The 21,749-nt window shown below is 41.9% G+C and overlaps 1 protein-coding gene across 2 annotated transcripts in view; it reads right to left on the bottom strand.

Annotated features, from left to right (window-relative positions):
• Positions 1-568: 568 nt before the first annotated feature.
• The window catches only part of pkp4 (plakophilin 4), a 76,754-nt gene continuing 55,573 nt past the window's right edge, over positions 569-21,749 (bottom strand). For both annotated transcript variants that reach the window (XM_079667179.1, XM_079667178.1), the window contains 14 exons: positions 19,510-19,720; positions 18,470-18,602; positions 16,460-16,673; positions 10,083-10,266; positions 9,003-9,120; positions 8,139-8,330; positions 7,472-7,645; positions 7,186-7,336; positions 6,006-6,198; positions 5,454-5,538; positions 5,059-5,176; positions 4,813-4,953; positions 3,966-4,030; positions 569-1,517 (listed from right to left, as the gene is read on the bottom strand). In XM_079667179.1, coding sequence (XP_079523305.1) covers positions 1,272-1,517; positions 3,966-4,030; positions 4,813-4,953; positions 5,059-5,176; positions 5,454-5,538; positions 6,006-6,198; positions 7,186-7,336; positions 7,472-7,645; positions 8,139-8,330; positions 9,003-9,120; positions 10,083-10,266; positions 16,460-16,673; positions 18,470-18,602; positions 19,510-19,720 — 2,225 coding nt within the window. In that variant the 3' untranslated portion in view covers positions 569-1,271. The remainder of the gene's footprint in view (positions 1,518-3,965; positions 4,031-4,812; positions 4,954-5,058; positions 5,177-5,453; positions 5,539-6,005; positions 6,199-7,185; positions 7,337-7,471; positions 7,646-8,138; positions 8,331-9,002; positions 9,121-10,082; positions 10,267-16,459; positions 16,674-18,469; positions 18,603-19,509; positions 19,721-21,749) is intronic.

The following is a 21,749-nucleotide window of genomic DNA, read 5'->3' on the forward strand; positions in this document are numbered from 1 at the left end:
GGAAATAACCTTTGGGAAGATATTGAACACAAAACTGCTCAGAATAGCATAGCAACCAGTGTTTGAATGGGTTAATACTAACTTGTATTGTTAAAGTGCTTTCAGTCATTGCAAAGACAAACAAATGCTATGTAAATGCAGTCCTATAATAAGACTGCTGCTGCTGATTCAGCATTGCTACATATAGGGGTGTGGGTGATTGTCCTTTTTTACTTTTATAAAAAACATGTAGTGATTGTAAGCATGATGACAACTTTGTAAAGAGGATTATGTCATTTTACAAAATTGATGATAGATGCAATTTGCCTTCCTTGATACTTGTGAATGTGAACATGCACTTTTAGTAGAATAATGTATGTGTTGAAAGGAAAGCTTTTATACAAATCTGCACATATACATATTAGACACAGATTTATGAAACACTGAGTTTGGCTAATGTGTTTCAAACAATGCAATCTAACAACCTCCTGGACCGGAACTGAAGAAACACTCATTACATTTTTTTTGGCATATCTTAATGTGAAAGATATGTTTTCACCATATTGAAAAGATGCAATGACACAACGTGTAAAAAACAAAACTGACCTTTTTTATTATTTTAGCGTGGTTGTGTTATGGAAGATCTTTGTCCACACATTTTTTTTCATATATTTATATATCTATAGAGATTTAACATGGCACAAGATTCTTTTTTTTAAACCAGTGCTGATGAATGTAAACCAGGTAACATGTTTTTTTCTGTATTTACAATAAAATGAAAGAAATGTACAAGACTCCATGGCATTACACAGCTTCAACATTAAGTACAGATACAATTTGATCCCTCTGTACAGTCTAAAATCATAACTTCACTGTATTTGTTTTTTTTGTTTCGTTAACAGATATGAGTTCATGATCCATTTTGGCTTCAGCACATACACATTCCCCATCTTGACTCTTACCGCATACCCTCGCTCACATGACACACCTTTCTCCATGCTCTCACAGCTAAGATTTTCATAAAGAAAATAAACTAACATCTAGACAGAGCAGGACGCACGTCTTCCTCGCTGTGGTGTAGAGTATCGCCCCTCAACAGATTTCATCTTCCTTCTTCTAAATAAAAAATAATTTAAAAAAACATTCCATGATTTCCTTCTTTGGCACACATTCCATCTTTCCATCAGCCATCGCTCGGTTGAACTCACCCTCCGCAGGCACGCATTCACTTTATTAAAAACACACTTATAGCCAAGTTCATGAAAAAGTTTGTTTGTTTCTTGTCTCTGGACCTATACCCAGGAGTCAGGAGAGCCCGGGTACTGCTCCGCCCTGTAGGAAGGCCTCCGTGTGCTGGCGTAAAAGTCCACATAGTTGGTGTTGGACTTGAGCCCGTGAGGCTGGGAGCTGTAGTCCGCTGTGGGCGGGTAGGTGATCACCTCCTCTAAGTACGGGTCTTCGAAGCCGTGTGGATGCTGCATGTACATCCTGTACGTATCGTAGTTCCTCCTTCCTGGCTCCTCTGTATAATACACAGGCTGTAAGAAAAGAGAAAAGTAGGGTATAATGAAATGATTTTCACTGGTTCAAAAGGCAACAGTGGTAACAAGTGTATTTCATTTAGTCTTAATTTACATTATTTTATTTCATATTCTGTTCTTGTACATATCCCATATTCTATTGACATGTATACAGATTTATGCACTAATTTTTGTATTTTATTATATATGTTGCATTGTTGGAGGAGCTCAGGTCAGAAGAATTTCATTGCCATTTCTACACTGTAGCTTTGTGCATATGACAATAACACCTTTGAATTTGAATACTGAAATACTGTCCTGAAAGTTATAATCCTCATGAGAGGGAGTCAAATTATGAAATAGAACACTGTTTGTGATCCTATTAAGTATTCAATGGCAGGAGACTCACGTTTCCTTCACACTAACAAAGAAATCAAGTGTAACTGTTCGTCTCACTGATGTCATCATCACTGTATGCTGTTCACTCTCCTTAAACTGCATCAGAGCTGCTTTAACTTAATGCAAACCAAACATTTCCCACTGCTACAGCCTCTTATTGAAAGTCGCCCACTGGCAAAACACACAAAGTAGTTCATGAAGAGTTGCATTCGATCTGCTGCCACCTCAAAATCCTCAGAACAGGTGTTGCTAAACATTTATTAATAAAATAACAGTTTTAAGGTTCTTGTACCGAGTATTTTTTATTTTATGCTCATCAGAGTTTTACGCATAAATGAATATTCGTTAATTCAAGTCCTTAATAAATGTGTTCACACAATGGAGTTGTGGTGTCTGTGGCAACACACTGGCACATTTATGCCTGGAGATAAACTATCCAAAAGTTGTACAATTAAGTATTTTATCCTTTAGCATATTAAGTAAATGTAGCTTTGTTAAGAAGATTGAGATAATAAGAAATTAAATATGTGTGTAATCTAAAATGCGGAAGTTTCCTATGTTTAAAGAATGGGAGTTCCGTCACTTTAGAGAACACATTTTTTTGTTCCATTCTTTAAACTTGTTGAAAAGATGATGACACATCATTTAATGACATCCCATCAGTTTCTGAAAAAGCACTATTGTCTGGCAGTGAGCTAATCAATCTCATTCCAGCCCACACAACTCCAGCTCCAGATGCAGCAGAAAACTGCCTCGAAGAAAATGGGATAAATCCAGGAGATAAATTGAATTTGTTGGAAATAAATGCAGTGATGACTGTATTCATGCATTAACTGGTCTAAATGTAATCATGTGAAGGGCACAACTCTCTCTCTTGCTCCTCCCCTCCCATCTCTCCCCTCCTGCCTCCTCATACTGTGCCTGTAATCTGAGTGGGCACACATGGACGTGTTCCGCAGTGACAGGTGCCTGAGACGAGCCCGGACCATCCCAATCCCAGCAGTCACATCCACTCTGCTCAGACAATAGCTGATGAGCTGGGTCATTCCCAGCATCGCCATTTATCCGCGGTGGAATACGCGCCAGTCTCTTTGTATTAGTCTAGTGGGGTGGAAGAGCCGGTCGTCCTCGCCAGGTTTATACAGGCAGTGGACGGCTCTCAAACAAGGGCCGTGTACTATCACTACCAAACACTTCCTGGAAGACAACAGTGGTTTTGGAATGTGGTATCACAGCTAGTTTTCTTTTTCAGTCTAAACAATGAAGGCATTAAAAGATTAGTAGATTGTCAAAATAAATGATTCATTTCAGCTGACCTTTGTATCCCAATAAACCTACAATAAGTGCAATAAACGATAAAGACACAAACTTAGAACAACAAGAACAGTGCAGTTGCATTTGCTTCAAAGTGCTGTTGCAGTTTTCAAAGAGAAACTCGTTCCACTATTTTGGAGCCAGGATAGCAAACAGGTGTGTTTTTTGAGAGTTACCTGGGTCCAACTCGCAGTGAGGGAGTAGCAAATCAATTCACAAGAAATCCAATTCATTTAATTTAGTTTAAGTCATTTGTCGAGCAACAATGTCAGACAGTTTCTTATTCAGGCTGCTTTTCTGCCTTGTATATCTTTGTTAATTAGATCATTTTTATACAGACAGAACAAGCCATTAGAATATATCACCCTAGGCTAAGGGAATTGTATTCATTATTCAAAATGTTTCACATGAAACAATCATTAGTTGCATCCCTAGTACCAAGCTTTACTTGGTTTTATTTTTGTTGTTGTTTTTGATCCTTTTACCCACATTTACATATTATGAATGCCACAGCGACAAACCCTATGCAGCACCTTATAGTGCCTTATGCTACATGTGTTATTGTTACATTTAATGTGATTGCTATTATGTTATGTGACTGCAGGGGGCGCTGCATGTTGTTCTCTATATATAGTTAATTTGTGCAGTGGGAACAATCTCATAAATGAAAGTGGCAGCGTTGAAGAGCAGACAAACCCCTGGCAGATATAAGTGAAGTATAAACAAACTTTTACTCAGAATGGACATATTCACCTGTGTTCTCCTGGGCTCCTCTCTTGTGGGGGATGGGTAGTAATATGGAGAAGGCTTTCCAGACCCTAGTAAGAAAAAAAATTCAATTGAGTGGGATGCAAATACACTTCATTACAGATCAGTGAAACCGTCTGCACTTCCCCATTGGGCAAATGTCTGTATTTAGATAGAGAAGGATCAAGAAGTGCTGCGCTGCGCTGAGTGAGAAATAACACCAAATAACAGAGATGGCAACCGCTGTTCTGTTGTTGGCAAAGCCCATGGGATGGCTATTTCCGTTGGCACTATCCAATTGGTGGAATCCTGAAACTCAATTTCCATTTCGCTGTGCAACTCGTGGATGGCTGAGGCTGCGGCTCATGCTGTTTACTATGCGCCCCCCCCCCCCCCCCCTCTCACCTCCCCCCTCTGCTTCCGCCAATGAGCGTAGGCTGGCAAGAGCTCTCATTTGGCTGCAGTATGTCTGTGCCCACTCACTTCCCCTGTCTGCATGCTGTGACTCCCTAACAATGGTACCATTGTAGAGTGTCCACCACTGTCAGGCCAGCTCACTGTACTGCTGTGCAAACCGGCTATGAAGTGCTCTGAATTAAAGTGACTGACTGTCTCAGGGCTGGCAGGCTTTAGTGGAGGTGATAAGCGGGATCTGTCTTGGCAGGGAGACCAGACGGCCATGGAATCAGCTTGGAGCATTATGAGGGATAACAAAGATAAAGTCCTGCATGGACAGGACCAGAGGGTAGCCTGTGGTTACAGTCTGCTGCAGATAGTGGACGCTGAGTGTGGTTTAAAGATCGATAATATGCAAACTGTAAGGACCTTAAATAGCTTTCACATGTGTAAATACCTGTATACTGTTTTTTATGGATACTGTTGTCCCCTTGGTGGTTATAAAATTGCATAGTTGACTGTGACCTCTGGTAATCTCTGATGGTGTCTCTATGCTCTTTGATGCCCAGCATGGCAGGAGACGACGTGGCACTGGCAGCTGCAAAGAGAAACACACATTTTTACAATACATTCCAGAGGTTTTCCTGCTTCACTGGCGGAGTCTATTTCTATCCTGCTGGGTCTGTGGGAAACTAGAGCCTACCATGGTGGTTAACTGGGGACATCTGAATGTTGCTGGTGGGGAGGGTCGGCTGGGACTTGAACCGGTCTCTTTCAAGTGTTGACACAGGAGTGAGGAAATGGTTTTGGTTCCATCCATCCTGTTAGGAAGAAGAGGGACAGGAAATGTGGTGGTTTGTATTACTAGAACAGTGTTTGATTTTGTAAAACTCTAGAAAAATAACTTTTCATTGGTCACAGAGGGAGTTTTTGTAAGACTCCTTTGCTGTGTGGTCATCAGTAGGTCCGTATCAATAAAAAGTACACAAGACATGTTTAAAACATTTAAAACCTTTTATAGTGTTTCCTCTCATAGAAAAATAATGTTATTGACTTTTTTTATTGCTACCATCTTTTCATCAGTCCCAATGTTCTTACCTTCTTATAGATGGCACGCAGATCCCGGTACAGCCACAGTGTGTTCAGCACCTGAGCAGAGGCTTTAACCACCTTCATAGAGAACCTGGAAAACAGACGAAAACATAAACATATATTTTTGAGTGTTCCCGAATCACTTAGGCCTCACTATAAATCACTCTATAAATATTACAGGACAATATGTTTGAAAGGAGAGTGTCCTCAGTGTTTTGAACCTGGAACATTACTGAATATAAAGCATTTCAGAAATAGCTGCTGGTCCATTATTCCACAGGGACGAAAAACCTCAATGCACACGAGCTGACTTCCCTCTGGCTACAGCTTCACCTTTTCGGAGCATTTCAATATCTGTGTGTGTGTGTGCTTGAAAGTGTAAAATGTTGTGTAAATCTCCCACTGTCCAATGTCCAGGACAGTGTGTGCAGTCCATCCTGTTGGTGTGTTTGAGTAGTGCATTTGAGCATGTGCACATGTTAGCGAGGGTTTGTTTGTGTGTGTCCTCTGCACCCTCACTTAAAAGTGTCTGAACAAATACACGCTGCTGTAGCCCACCTGTCTCCTCTGCCCTTGGTGATGTTGACCAGCTTCTCGATGCCGCCCGTGTCGGCGAGAGCCTTGGCGTTCTCCATGTTTTTGCTGGTGACCTCGTGCAGGGTGCAACAGATGGCCGCCACCGTCTCGTCCGACAGCAGGGTGGTGTTCCCCCCGGGGAGCCGGTTGACCAGGTCCCTCATCGCGTACTTCCCTGTGAGAAAGGAAGGGAGGAGAGAGGCAATGTATTTTGATATACTGTAAAGCAGGTGAAAAGAAGCTCATGCACAGAGGGAAGACATACATACATTCGCAGTATTTCATTTTCTATGTCACATAATGCATACATTGATTTCTGCCACTGTGACCTCCACTTTATGTGCTTCTTCCTACATCGTGAAAAATATAATTATTCTGTACAAGACTGCAGCGAGGTAGGCAGTTTTCCTAAATGACATTGCGTTATCATTACAAGGACATTGGTGTGTGAGCATCCTGATGATAAAAAAAGGATTGTTTCTCCTATCTCTCCTTCAGCAGAGCAGCCCAGCTGAAGGACCTGCATACATGCAGCATAAACTCACTCACACACACAACCAAAAGCACCTTTCACACAACACTGCAACTCCTCCCCATCTGCCTACAGGCGTCACCCCTGCATTGCTGGAAATATAACTCATCATTAATTCCACACAGAGATCACATAAAAAACGATTTTTAAAAAATGTTTCTATGGAACAAAGAGGGCTGGAGTGAGATCAAATGGAAATAATAACCTGAAGTTGACATTTAAAAAAAATGTTCTGGTTCCATTTCTGTATTTAATTTGAACAACAAAGATTTTAAACATATTGTTCAACAGTGTTCCTGCTGTCAGTAGCCCCATTATGCAAAGCATGAAATCGTTTTTGATGTAATGTGTTGGAAACAAATATAACAATACATGTCCACAATATTATGTGTCTTACATTGTCCTTTGTATGTCAAAAAAGGTTTGATACAAGTTGTTACTGAGCAGTGAGATCAAGCGTTTGTAAAGCACAATACTGTATAATTGTCATGCTATATGCCGCATCTGAGCATGTAGCTAAAGCTGCTGAGCCCAGGGGAGAAAAGCATTAATAATCTACATATTTGTGGGTCCTCTTTTTCAACTCACTCAAATCAATTACAGTGTGTGGTGTTTGAAATTGTGACTGACCTATGAGCTCCTTGTTCCTGACGTCTAGCGCCATGTTTCTGAGAGCAGTGGCAACAGAACACACCACCCTGTCGTTATCCATCCGCAGCAGTTCCACCAGGATGGGCAGTCCCTTCTCCTTACGCACTGCTGCACGGATGTATGCTGCAAACTGTACACACACACACACACACACACACACACACACACACACACACACACACACACTTAAAATTGATTGTTTTATGGTATACAAAATAAAGCGAGAACTTTTGTGGTTGTGCTTGGGTTCTCCACGTTACTGTACCTTCCAGTTGCCGGCTGACAGGTTCTGAAGGGATCCAGCGGCACCCTCCAGCGTGGCGGGATTTGAACTCTCAGCCAGCAGTGTCAGGTAAGGCTTAACCACCGCAGGGTGCCACAGCATCTCTGCACCCTTGGGAGACTTGGAGAAGCCGGGGATGGGTCCCACACCGTCCCACTAAACAAACAACAACTAAAGTGTTTAGTCCGGGATCTGATGCAGACTTTTTCTTTTAGTTTTTCTTTAAAAAGCATCAAATGTAAAACAACTATTCATAAAAAGTGATAGAATACCTATTGTAACTAAGGCAGGGAAGGCAAAAAAAGAAGAGTCTTATTCAAATGTAATCATAAAGAGATAGTGCTACATAATAGTGCAGAAGTTTAGATGTATTTAGAGTTTTAATGGGAAAGAATACCTATGATCCTGTAGCATAATGAACCATAATTCCTTGTTTTAAAGATGTAACTATACACAACGAAGCACACACAGGTTGCCACTAGATGTTTTTATATGTGTAATCTGTACCTCTTGCAAAAATGTTATCAATTTCTCCTCCAGAAATGTCAATTAGGATCCAATCTCCATTAATATTGACTTAGACGTTGATTACATTTAGACAAATCAAACTCATTGCTGATTTGAATACTGCTCATAGAATCACACTCACTGTGTCTTCCGGTGAGCCCTTTTTTTTCTTCTTCTTCTTCCTGCCCCAGCAGCTGGAATCCACTTCTTTACTGGGTGTCTCGCTGCCCAGTAAGCCGTCGAGCTCCTGCCCTTCAATGATTCGGGACGGGGGCAGCTCCAGCTCCAGACGATACGACAGGTTCCTCAGAGTGCAAATACAGTTCTCCACAATCTGATGCCGGGCAGAAAGAGAAAGGGGTTTAGCGCGGTTGTTAGCAGCGAGGCTTCTAAATCACCATGACAAAAGCTACAACACAATAAACTCTGAGCAGCACGCTATGTATCTACAGCCAATGTGTGGTACACTGACCAGCCATTGGAGGCGCGACAAATCAATTGGTTATGGAACCCAAGGGTCTCCAGTTAGAAAGCATATCTTGACCAGAGCAAATTGTTTTTTTTCCACGCTGTTTGAGTTCTTTGCAGACTTCTCCTTACAGAATGTCAATGGGCATACATGCTTGACATTAATAGGCCCAGTTCCCGGGGGAGGGGATCTCCTCTATACAGATGAGCCACTTGAATGTATTTTTCTCTTTTAAAGTGCAGATCCAGAGTTCAGATTTAATTTATACTGATACCATTGAAACATTTAAATACACTGTATACCAGGTCAATGAGCTATGATCTATTGGATTCTGAATGTTGTGAGTGTATGAGTTCATACATAAAGTACATAGTACAACAGTTGCTGCTGAATGCTGACTGTTCAGACACAGGAAATGAAAGGATTTAAACAGGGTTAGGGGGGATTCTTCCCCAGAGCCTCATATCATGTGGCAGCATGTTTTGGCCTCGCTTAGTGTGAGTGTGTGTATCTGTGTGTGTGTGCGTGTGTGTATACCTTGCTGTCAAAGTCAGAGGTGTTCACACAGGCTTTGATGACGTAGAGCAGTGAGTCAACTAGGCCCTCACAAACACGCATCTGTTTTCTCGCCTCCTCGCCAGCTGAACTCAGGTTCCTTTCAAGAAGAACATCACACACACAAAAATAAGGTCTTTGATTTGGGGCTTGCTCAACAAACAAATGTGCAAACAATACAGACAATAACAGCTGTTTGTGTGTGTCCCATTTCAGTGTGTAACCTGGCCTTTGCTATTCCCCTTACACCATCCATAATGCATGAAGTTTGTGTGTGTGGTCTGACTGAAGTCATTATAGGACTTTGCTGAGTAAATAAGGAATTAACAAAGTGAGAACACACACACACACACACACACACACACACACACACACACACACACACACACACACACACACACACACACACACACACACACACACACACACACACACACACACACACACACACACACACACACACACACACACACACACACACACACACACACACACACACACACACACACACACACACACACACACACACGCACACACACACACACACACACACACACACACACACACACACACACACACACACACACACACACTTGGATATCAACAAACTTTACCATTAAAGGCTTAACTTTAGATGCCTCACAATAGCTTCAAAAGAAAACTCCCTGGGAGAGAAGCTGGGAATATTACATCATTGTCTGTAATATTCTAAGTAATGACGATGACTCAGAAACAGAGGTATGGGTGAAAACAAAGCTATATGAATAAACCAACTACTAATGCTTATATCATTTTTCGTTTGATGTTGTACATTAAAATCATTATTCATGATACAAAACTGTTCTGATATAGTTTGTTAATCTTCATTAGTCTCTCAAATTGACTTTGTTGTGTTTATGTTTGTCACCCCAGCATTATATTATCTTCCAAATCTTCAAAGGACACATTAACATAGTTATCTACAAAGGAGCCTCATCATGAGCTCATCCCTACATCGGATGTAATAGCGTGAGTTGTCCACATAGGGGTGCTAGTGCCCAGTGTGTTCTTCAGGTGGTTTACCTCAGACAGCCTGTGGTGTTCCTCAGCACCAGTGAGGAGTGGAACTTCAACTTATGGTCGTCATCGAAGGTGGAGCTGCTCCATCCAGAGTGAGGGATGATCACAGTGTTGGTCAGAGTCATTAAGGCGTCCCGGATGATTGTAATCTTGACAGTGTCGCATGACGACAGGTTCCACAGCACCCCTGTGGAGAATTACCAGCACACACACACAGACAGTTAGGAACGAGCACGCAAACTCCTGGTTATGTCAGCTGTCATGTGCAGTTAGGGTAACCCCACAGAGATACCAACCACTTGGGCTTTTAATAGCTCAGTGTGTGTCGAACAACAAGCAGGGACACACGCACACACACAAACAATGTACAAATGAAACAACAGCTCGAGCATTCACATCAAATTTCATCTCAGTCGAATGTCCTCAGGGAGAAGATTATTTACTTTAGGCGGGGGGAAGAAAGAGAAGAGCAGAGATCCATATGGCATAGACTCAGTCGTTTTAAATGAAATATAAATAATGTAAAAGGATTTGGAAATCATGCCATCACTTCACTCAATTCAAAATACTTTGGGTAACCACTGATAATCATGCACAGTCCGGGCAGCCTTTGATGCTGCATCTGTCAAGGATTAGCCAGCATGTAGCATGTTCTTCTAATTAGATGCCTCTCGCTGCTAGGCTTATGCTGAGGCACTTGTGCAGGGCACCAGCAACCTCGGTTGGAGGGGGGGGGGGCTAACGCAGCACGTGCTGGAATCTAGTGTAAAGCCCCAGGGCTAAATACATGATACAAGGCTAATGCTTAAAAATGCTGCTTCAACATAACTAGAGTGCATGTACAGTATGTGTGTTCAGTAGTCCAAATGTAGTAGCTTCATGAACTTTCTACTATGTTTGTGTCCAATGTTTCCATACTACTTCTAACCTTATTTAAATGTATAATAAATTACTTGACTTACAGAGAAGGGAAAGCTATCAAACTAAACTCTGTATGTGTTTGTCTTGTATACAGCGACATCTTAACGGGAGCTAAATAATGATTGGCTTGTCTGGCTTCCTTCTAACTTCACATTTTATTTTTTTCTCAGCACGCTGTTCCCCTTCCCTCTAATTGAACCGATGGAGACGATTATAGTCTATAATATAGCCCAGGAGCCCAATTCAGACATACTGCTGGCAAGAAGCTATAAACAGAGAAAAGTGTCTGCCAAGCAGCGTCTCTTCAAGTCATTTAATCAAGAGACAATTTGCTTACTATTATCTTTACTAACTCACACATCAAAGCGTTTTTTAAAACCAATTAAAATCTTTTATTTATTTTGACACAATATCAAAACAAATTAAGTGATATTTGGCTCTTGAAAGTTAACATATAGATCTTGCCAGTGGTGTATGTGTGGCTGCATAGCGAGACACTAGCATCAGGCGGGGCTAAAATCTCTGCTCTGCTCATGCAGCGCGAAACATTTCTATAAAATCCTTCTGTCGTGATCTGCTCTTTACAAATCCACTCCTGTGTTTGCCTTTCTCACGAGATACTCACACACACGTGGATTGCCCAGAAATAGAACCACTAATGCAGTGATAATACACACTTTCTCACGCCTGCTGACCAATTTCACTGTTCCTTTTCACTCCAGTTCCACTCTAGTTCCTCAACACCCGCTCTACTGTCAATTTGTAGAAACTAAACCTTCTCTGCAGGATTTAAGACAGGTCCTGCGGTGGCTGACGGTTAAATCAACAGGCACATTCACTTGGGTGGGACTGACATTGCTGTCAGTGCTGCTAAACTAGTGGCAATAAGTCATATCTGACAGAATACATGTGTGTCTGTACATCTGTGCATCTGTGTGTGTGTGTGTGTGTGTGTGTGTGTGTGTGTGTGTGTGTGTGTGTGTGTGTGTGTGTGTGTGTGTGTGTGTGTGCGTGCGTGCATGCGTGCGTGCGTGCGTGCGTGTGTGTGTCTGTGTGGACAATAGTGTATTTACTCGTGTTCTCAGGTGCCTTAGCCCGGCTTTGAAACATCGACCCAATGTAAACAGTGTTGTGACAAACCGGGCCAATAGTCAATCCAGAGAGCCAGAGGGAGAGGCTCTATACAGAACTAGAGAAAATAAAATAAAATACATAAGCTGTTCAAATGTATCGAACAGCTGTTGAAGTATTGATCCAAGAGCTAATTCAAGGGAAAACTAGATGGACATTGTGCCTGACTTGAGGTAGCTCAGCTGTGGTGCTTTCTGGGGCTTTGATGCTCAATTTCAGATTCAGAGCTGATTTTTCAAGAGTGTCCATGCAAGAAGGCAGCATGGACAATGTCTCAACATTAAGCAATAAACAATAAAGCAGAAAAATACAATTGTCTACAAATGAATGAGCACAATATTTAGTTAATAAGCAATATAAAAGGCAGTTATAGTGTATAAAACAGGCCTTTTTTTCCTTGTTTTCTTATCTGTGTCCTCTGCCACAAGCAACACTGCAGGCTGTCAACATCGGGCACAGAGCCAACTGTACGTATAAAAATCACAGTGCAGAGTGCAACTTTTTATTAGACATACTCTCATACATATTACGAGCACATAAAGAGGTTGCTTAAACAGATTCAAATTTGAGGCACAAAAATGTGAGGCTGAATTACAGAAAGAGATTCATGATAAGGTATATCATCTTGCAAAGGTACAGAATGATAGGTATTTTTATGACATTTTTGCTTTCATTGGATACTTGATAGTAAAAAACACAGGGCATGATGGGAAAGAGAGGTCTTTAAGAGGGGTGGTAACCCTTATACAAACGGCATCCAAACATTTGGAGCATATACAGCCAGCTGATTTTATATTCACCTATTTTTTTAGGCTATTCTACCAACACCCCAACATGGTCACTACTTAGCTTGTAAATGTCTGTATGTGCATGTGCCTGTATACATTGCCAGCCTAAATCAAATTGCCGTTGTGTATTTATAAAGATGCATTGAATTAAAAGGTTATGCTGTAATAATGACAATGACTCCAGACTAAAATGGTTGTGTGTCAATCAGTCAAAAACACAGTGCATTTACCATGGCACATGCCTGCAGTTTCTCCATGCTTCTAGTATATGTGCCTAACAAAGCTACACAATAGACACACACTGTTAAATGTCTGTTTCCTTATATCTTGTCTTAAATATTTGTCCTTTGCTGTGATGCAAGGAACATTTCAGACTTGATCCGACAATAAAGTCTAATGGTATTAAGACAATTAAACTTATATAGAAGAAGAAGAATTGGGGAGGGATGAAACCCTCTTTAATGGTCACACATGCAGAGCACACAGCACACACAGTGAAATGTGTTCTCTGCTTTTAACCCATCCCGGGGACCAATGGGAGTGAGGGGGGAGGGGGTTATCCAGTGCCTTGCTCAAGGGCACCACGGCAGGGCAGGAGGTGAACTGGGACCTCTCCAAGTAGAAGTCCACACTCCATATTTAGGTCTGGTCGGGGACTTGAACCGGCGACCCTACTGCTCCCAGTCCAAGCACCTAAAAGGTCTGACCGCTTCTTTGATCCGACTCTTCAACCACAGGTCAGCATATCATTGACCGTCAGGTGCATTAACTTGGTGGGCCATCAATTCCTTCTTTGAAAATCTGCTGATTATTTAAAAAACCTCCCAATTTATTACCCTTTATAATATTTGGGACCTGAACTGAAAATGTGTCAATGCTGCATGGACTAAACCTCACACATAGTGCATAGTTTGATAACCAAAATAATTGCCAATGTACTATATATAGAGTTCACAAGTTCCTAGACAATTAGGTTTTTTGGGTTTTTATTGGAACAAATAAAATATCATCTCCTGAAGAGCAGGACTGTGGCAGAATGAAATACAAGAACCACAATGATAACATAGTGTTACAGTTGCTGCTGACTAATTTTTTTTATTGAATTGGCATGTTCACAGATGACATCAAAAACAGCACTGCAGGCAAATACCAGCAGACTCGCTGCAACTCGTACTCTGCACACCAGAAAGTGAAATTATAAAAACAAAGAGAACACAAGCTACGCTACTCTGTAGTTATAGATACGGATGGTGAAAAGATGGTGAATAAGCACGGCTTCAAGTACTACTTTACATGTAAGAGAAGACGAGAGGTTTCTTAAGGTCCTCTTCTAACAAAACTAGATCCAGATATTTGACTTTTCCAACAACAGATGAGGAATTTAGACATGGTGCTGAGTGGACTCCAGCCAAACTGATTGAGACTCATATGAGGGGTTTATTTAAAAAAAAAAAAAAAAATCTGCAAGACCAATAAATGTATCTTTAAACAAATTGAGTTGCACTTAAGGCAACACAATGACTCCAACAAGTTCAAACACAATACAAACAGGAGTAAGAGTAGTGGAGTTTGCCAAAGTGGAGCCAAGATAAGTGGAGCATTACTTGTGTGTGTGTGTGTGTGTGTGTGTGTGTGTGTGTGTGTGTGTGTGTGTGTGTGTGTGTGTGTGTGTGTGTGTGTGTGTGTGTGTGTGTGTGTGTGTGTGTGTGTGTGTGTGTGTGTGTGAGTTTCAGGTGTCCCCAGTATTGGAGCTGATGACAGTGCAGTGAGCCTTTTGATCTCAGGGGCGGTTACAGGTCAGGGCAATAACCACAACAGCTGCTGGGAGACGAGGCAGGTAAGGGAGATCTTTTATGATTCCCCACAACATGACCTCTGACCTGAGCAGGGGGAGGGCCTGTTCGTACAGCTTCTTCCACTGAAACACACGTGACACCTGGACGTCTCAGGGGAGTTGATAAGGATTTCCTCACTAGCTCTGACAACACTGATGCTGCTTTGGAGACGTTATTAATCTATACACACGTTTGCTTTAACTGTGCTTTATAGGTAGGAAAGAGTCGCCGGTGAGTGAATGATTGCTGTCTGCCTCACTTTAGTGTGGGTGAGACGACCTCGCCGTCCAGCTAAAAGCTCTTTGTGGATTGTTCTGATCAGCTGTAATCAACCAGAGGTGATGTAGCACTTACGACCTTTCTAATTGCTCCCCATCCAGAGGCCTGCAATACCAATTAACTGCAGCAGGCTCTCAGGCTAGTGGAGGAAAGGGGGAGAATCTTAAACAGAACTCACATTAAGGCCGCTTACTCTGGCTGGGCGGCACATCCATGCAACTTTTTGAAATTTGAATGAAGTGGGTTAAATCCATTGTAGTGGTCATCACGCTCTTACTCCTATGTACTTAATTATAAGCATTAGAAGAAAAACAATTCTATATTAAAATGTGAATCTATTAGTATGTGTTAGCAAGCATCAAGTTCATTGAAACAGGAAACTGAAGACAATATGAATGGAAAGACAATATGAAAAGGCTACAGAGTGTTTTGTTCTGACTCCCACTGTATTGTCTTCCTCACTGCTGGACTGTAACCCGATAACACATGAGCGGGGGCCGGAGTGGAGCTCAAGCAGCTGACTCAGCCACCTGGGAGCCAAATGTCTTGGCTAGCTTGTTTCTGTAGTGCTCCACCCTGATCCTAAACAACATGGATTTCTACCCTGTTTGCAGAGCTCAGACACACAAACACAACTGAGCTGCAATGCAGGGAGGAGGAGACTGACAACAGAATGTTCTCAGACGGAGCTGAATCTCTCCGCAGACAAATTAATAAAAGAATATGAATCCTGTGGAAAATGTGGTTTAAATTCCATGGATATATCATAAGCAGTTGTGACAGCAGTGGCAGCAATTTAAGAAAATGTAATTATGACTTAGTATAGATCACGTAAGCAGTCTGTTTAATTAGTTGAACAGAATATCTTAGTTTACACCTCATCTCTAGGATTACCTATGACAGGAAGCATCAGGTTACCCCTCAGAGACTACAGCAAGAGTCATGAGCAACCAAACCAAAACACTGCAATACCAATCCCTCCTAAAACCCCTCCAGGTTTGTCAGGTATATAATCTTATGCACAATGTTCCTGTCCCGCCATAATCCTCCGACCTCTAATTTTCCAAGAAAGCAGTGACAATTAAAACAAATATATCCAGGCTGGACGGATGAAAAATGAGCTGAAACTCATTATAAAGCTGACAATTTGGTGACTTTCCCTCTTTGAAATAAGTGTGAATGAAATGTCTTTGGGTTTTGAGATTTCCCAAATGTATTCATCAGTGATGAAAATACTTATCAAACAGGGTTAGTTTAAAGAAAGTGTATTTTGCTTTGCCAGATGGAGGAGCTTTATAGTGGATCATCCTTTTGTAGAAGAGTGTAAAATGAGTTGGAGGGAAACAAAATAACCCCCACATGCAAAGATGTGTGGGAAACTATTAAAGTGAACATTCCTTTTTATCCTTCCCACACGCTGACCTACCTGTGACAAGCTCCCGCACTTCTGCATCCACAGTCTTCCTCAGCAGGCGCAGCAGGGCGGGGACGCCTCCTGCGTTCCTCACAGCGACCTTGTTCTCGTCCATGGCTTTCCCGTAGACCAGGTTCCTCACTGCTCCACAAGAGTTCTTCTGGACGTCTATGACCTTGTGGTCCAGTAAGTCCACCAGATGTTTAATCCCTCCCAGTCGACACACCTAAGGACAATGTGGGTGAGCTCAGGCGGGAAAACGATTGTGACCACCAACAGCATTTTTTCAACTTTTAATATATACCTCAGTGTTTCCCCTAGGTTGACTGCTGTGGGGGGGTTGGCATTGGGATATATATGTTTTAAATCCCCTGGAGCAGAGAGAGGAGATGTGGACTATTGTTATTGATGAATGCATCAGTGTTTCTTAGGGTAAAAAACACTAAACTCACAACTTGAAATGAAAGCGTTAAAAAAAATTATATATATATATAAATAATAATATATATATATATATTTTAAACACCTTGAATTTCAGGGGGGGCGCGGGGCTCCGGTGGCGGGGTGCAGCGCCCCTCCAAGACAATGGTAGGGGAAACACTGTACCTTTCAGAGCTAAATCATGCATTTATTCATGTGACTATAATCTTAGCAAGGGGGAGTTATTCATACTGAGGTACAATTATTTGGAAAAGTGATGCAAATGTATGACCTCAGAGAAAAATCTTTACTAAGGATTAAAAAACGTAATTAACATTCTCACCTGGAAACAGAAGGAAACGTAATAGAAGAAAAAATGCTTTATCCAAATAAGCCTTCTGCGTTTCATTGTATAGTATGAGGAATGTTGTGCTATGTCGACATTTGCCATGTAAGAATAAAAAAATGCATTTTTCCTGTCTGATTTTTTATTCCTTTTTCTGCTTTATGCTGAGTTTGACCTTTAATGGTTGAAGAAAAAAAGGGTGGAAAGACAAATTCCTGTAGTGTTTATTTTAACTGCTGCTGTATGTAGGCTATTTTTTCAATGGATATCATTCAGCAGTGAGAATGTGTACTTTTATGTGTGTCGACTTGCAGTAAAGGTTTCATACTCTGGGGAACATGAATGTCCTTGCACATGTTTTAATGTCTTAATTCTCTCAATAGTGGTGACAATATTTCACTCTGGACCAAAGTGGTGGGCTGTCTTTCTGACCGACAGCCCATCACTTCTCTTGGTTCTAATGACATTGACTCACCAAAGTAATGTCTGGGGTTTTGGAGCAGAACAAGAGCGCTAAAAATATGTCCCATAATGCCACATAAAAGAATGAGATTAGCCAGCGGATTTGGCAGATTAGCTACAACATTATTAGGCGGTATAATTGCGATGGAAAACTGTGAGGGTGCACAACTAAAGTCGGTTTGGAAGGTCAAACTTAAGCAGAACGTTTCTCTGTGGAGTGAGTCTGATGGATGTTTGGGTTATATTTTGTTTGTTCTTCTAAATAGAAATCTATTACCTTGTTCTTTAGAGAGACAGTTTGTCAATTTAATAACAACCACAGGCACAAATGATGTCTTCTAAAGTCAAATGTAGAGCTCAGTAAAAATCATTCTATTCACAGGCTTGTCTAAGGTGGAATAAACGACCTGACCCAACTGAGGGTATAATTGTGGGTTTTAAGTGTTAAATGTTTGTTTCTGTCAATTCAAGTGATGATTTCTTTTGTTTGATTATTCTTAAAATAACAGCACAGTTGGGCTAAAAATACATTCTAATAAACAGACGAATCAAATTAAATTATATCAAGTTAAATCAAATCTTATTTTAAGGATAAGGTTTACAATTTGTCTGACCGTCTGAAAAATATCTTTGTTTCCCTGTTGGACCGAACTCAATATAAAAATCAATATAGCAAATGGCTGGAACTTCCAAAAATAATAATAAGTTGCAGCTAAAACATGACACAATCGGAACTGATGAAAACACAAAAACATTGACATAATATTTACAAATGATCAGAAGTTAACACCTACCTCGGTCTTAATCCGATTATCCCCAAAGCACAGGTGCTGCAGGTAGGCGGCTGCGTTGGCCTGCACCGAGGGGAAGTGGTGCTGCAGCATCTGAATCACCTCCAACAGCTCTGGGTCCCGCCAAGCAAACTCCCTAAAACGACAGGTAGGTTACAAAAGGTATTAGTATGACTGCAGAGGTGGAAATACATTTGTCTCCTTAAAAACACGGGCACAGTTTCCCTAAAAAAATTATTCTTGAGCACCTCAGGGCAAAGCGATAAGCCGAGGAAATTACATTCAAATCCGGTTCTATACAACAATGCACTTGGGTAACTGCTTTTCTGTACGCAGGCCACTAAAGAAACATATGAGGAATGCATCGTCTCTAGAAACAATTATTTTAAGATACTTAGATTCTTGAACATGTATTCAAAAGTAGGTGACAAAATGAGAATGCTGGTGTTTGAATAGTGGTTGATTATGTCTCACTGAGAGTAAAGCACAACCCAGGCAGGTTAAACTCTTTTAGTTGTGTTGTTTCTACACAGCACAAAGCTGAAAAACACACAGAGTGCTGAAATGCATTTCCCTGGACAGAGATCCTGTTAAATATTCCAGGAGGACATATTACTCTGATGCTCTTACTAACGGACCTGGGTCACGGTTGCCTCCCTGGTGCACTCTCTTCAAGTAGTTACACTACAGCAACATACACGCGTGTAAACAAAGCTCCCAACGTTGGAGGTCAACCCGCTTTCCGTGCTTACACATGACTGTACGACAAGAGCAGACGCAGCAGTTTGGTGCATGTGAGAGGCTATTGTTAAGGGGCCAGGCATAGTAGAGGCAGCTTAAAAGCTAGAGCTGCATGTGACTACCCGGGGGGGGGGGGGGGCTGTTTGAACAGTAAGAGAACACCAGTGTTGACCCAGCAGAAACAGGGATGCCTTGTAAGCATAATGGTCCCTCCGGATGACTGTTTCCTTGTACACTACGCTGTCTGCTAACCTCTGACTACATCTAGTAGTTTAGAAACATTACAGTGAAGTATGACATACCTGGGATCCTTCTGAATGCTGTCTATGGAGGGTGAGCGGGTTGCACCGTCGTCCATGACAACAGCCTGGCGGGTGTAGTTTTGATCGGACGGCCGGTACTGCGCTGAGCGATACGGATCAGCATAGGTGGCTGCTGTGTTCAGAGCATAGTTGTTTCTTTGGTAGATCATCGTACCGCGCTGGCTGGGTGTGCGCTGGAGACTCCCCACACCTGAAGGTCCAGGAAAACCAAAAGTTTAACAAGAGAAAAAAACACAAAAGCGAGTGGACAAAGCCATGTTAGTGGAGATTAGCAGCGTTCAAACCTTTTCAGCTAAACTCTGAGCTTTGAATGGCGCTACCATTACACTTTCAAGCGAGCTGAAAATACAAACATGCGGCCGTTCCGTCAGACTCAGCAAATTCTGAAATCTGGAACCAATTAATGATGAGGATAAAACAAAGCTCCCTAAGCTACACAAAGCAGAAGTCTTCTTCTTCAAGGAGATCTTTGCATGTTGTTTTGTTTTTACAAGATTGCGTTTAACCCGGAGGGATCCTGCTGGTTTTCAAAGAGGACTCAACATGCTCTCCAAATCCTTTCCTCACCCGCTTCTCGCTCCTTTGTGCCACTGAGTCCTTAGGCTAACTTTGCCAAACTCAGCAGAGGGGCAACAGTAGACCATGAACAGCCCCAAAAACAGTCAGAGGTACAGAAGTTAAGTGGAAGCATCGCAAACATGCAGAGAAGTTATCCTTTCCAACATGGTCCAACATTCAGCCTGATAGCATCTTGTTTCAGTCGTCTTTCCAGATTCGCTCCAAGTCATTTTCTGACCTAGTTTTCTAGAACAGTGGGTCACAAACACAGAACTGCATAAACAAGCTGCTTGGATTAGCCCTCCTTCTCACCCGAGCCATGTGATGTGTGGCAGTGCTGCGCTGATCAGATCCCTATCAGAGTGCCAACAGCACTGAGCATGTGCATGCTCATACTCCCTCCTACCAGAAAGCAAGACGTCGACTTTTGAGGCTGCACCAAAAACACAATTTCTCACTTCAGTGCACTTCTATTTTGGGCGGCAACACTATCCTGCAATATGGTTATCTCCCGAAAAGGAGCCAAAGACAATGGAGGACCATTTATAAAGCACATAGTGTAGCTTTCCACTCCTCATCTTTTCAGCCAAGGGTCAATATTTCTGAGCAATGTAAAGAACTAGATTGCCGCTTCCAGAAAATGCATTGCAAGTGGAAGGGGAGGTAATAGCCCAAGGAAATGTAATTTACACAACATAAAGAAAACTCTGTGATGAAATTGGATTTTTTTTTTTGTATACAAAGTTGCTTTTACGAAGGCTCCATATTGAAAAACTCTTCCAGCTCCACCCTCCTCATATAGCTGGCATACACACATTATGTATGGCTTGTCTGGGGGCTTATTTACAGCATCAATAGCAATTTATTAGTGCACTCATTGGTCTAAGCAGATCTCCTGTGTGCCAAGAAGAAGGCTGAAAGGAGGGTGTGTGTCAGTAAGAACTAAGCATGTGTGTCTGAGGGAAGATGAGAGGGGAATGCCAACAACAGGAGAGCTGGATGAGATGTGGATGAGGGTAACCTAGCTGTCCCCTGGCCCCTCCATCCTTCTCCCCATTCTCACGGTGACACACGGGTAATGGACTCCTTTGTGGCAGGATGACATATCAGTACCTGCCTATTAACTCATGTCTCACCCTTTCCGCTGACAGAGGAGGGAGGAACGGAAGGGAGGCATGGTAGGAGAGGGCGACAGAGGGAGATAAAAATATAGCCAGGGATAAAAGCAAGACATAGGTAGCAGTAAAGCTAAAGGGCAGACTGACAGAGAAATGGTGTTCTCTGAGAAAGACAATACAGCAGAGTCAAGAGGCAACAGACTTGATTGAAAATACTTGGAGAGAATAAAGAGAACGTCAATACTAGATTAAAGAAAGAATGGGTGCTCTTATTGCCAAGAAAGGTCTGCTTGAAATGAAAATGTTTAGAGAGAGCTGATCTTGACCTGAATGATGATGCAGAGACAGCTCGGGGTAGGAGGAGAGAAAATGCAGGAAATTAAGAGAACCGCATGGGGTTTCTGTTGTGTTTCGAAATTATTTCCTAGCCTGACCTGTTACACACAATATCTGAACACAACCTTATTGTTTCTAAGCTATAGCAGGGGTATCCAACTTTTTAGACCATCACTATATCGCCTAGGAGGCAGGAGGTAAGGAATG

The sequence above is a fragment of the Notothenia rossii genome, assembly GCF_949606895.1.
Source record: "Notothenia rossii genome assembly, chromosome: 2".
In the NCBI taxonomy this organism is placed as follows: Eukaryota; Metazoa; Chordata; class Actinopteri; order Perciformes; family Nototheniidae; genus Notothenia; species Notothenia rossii.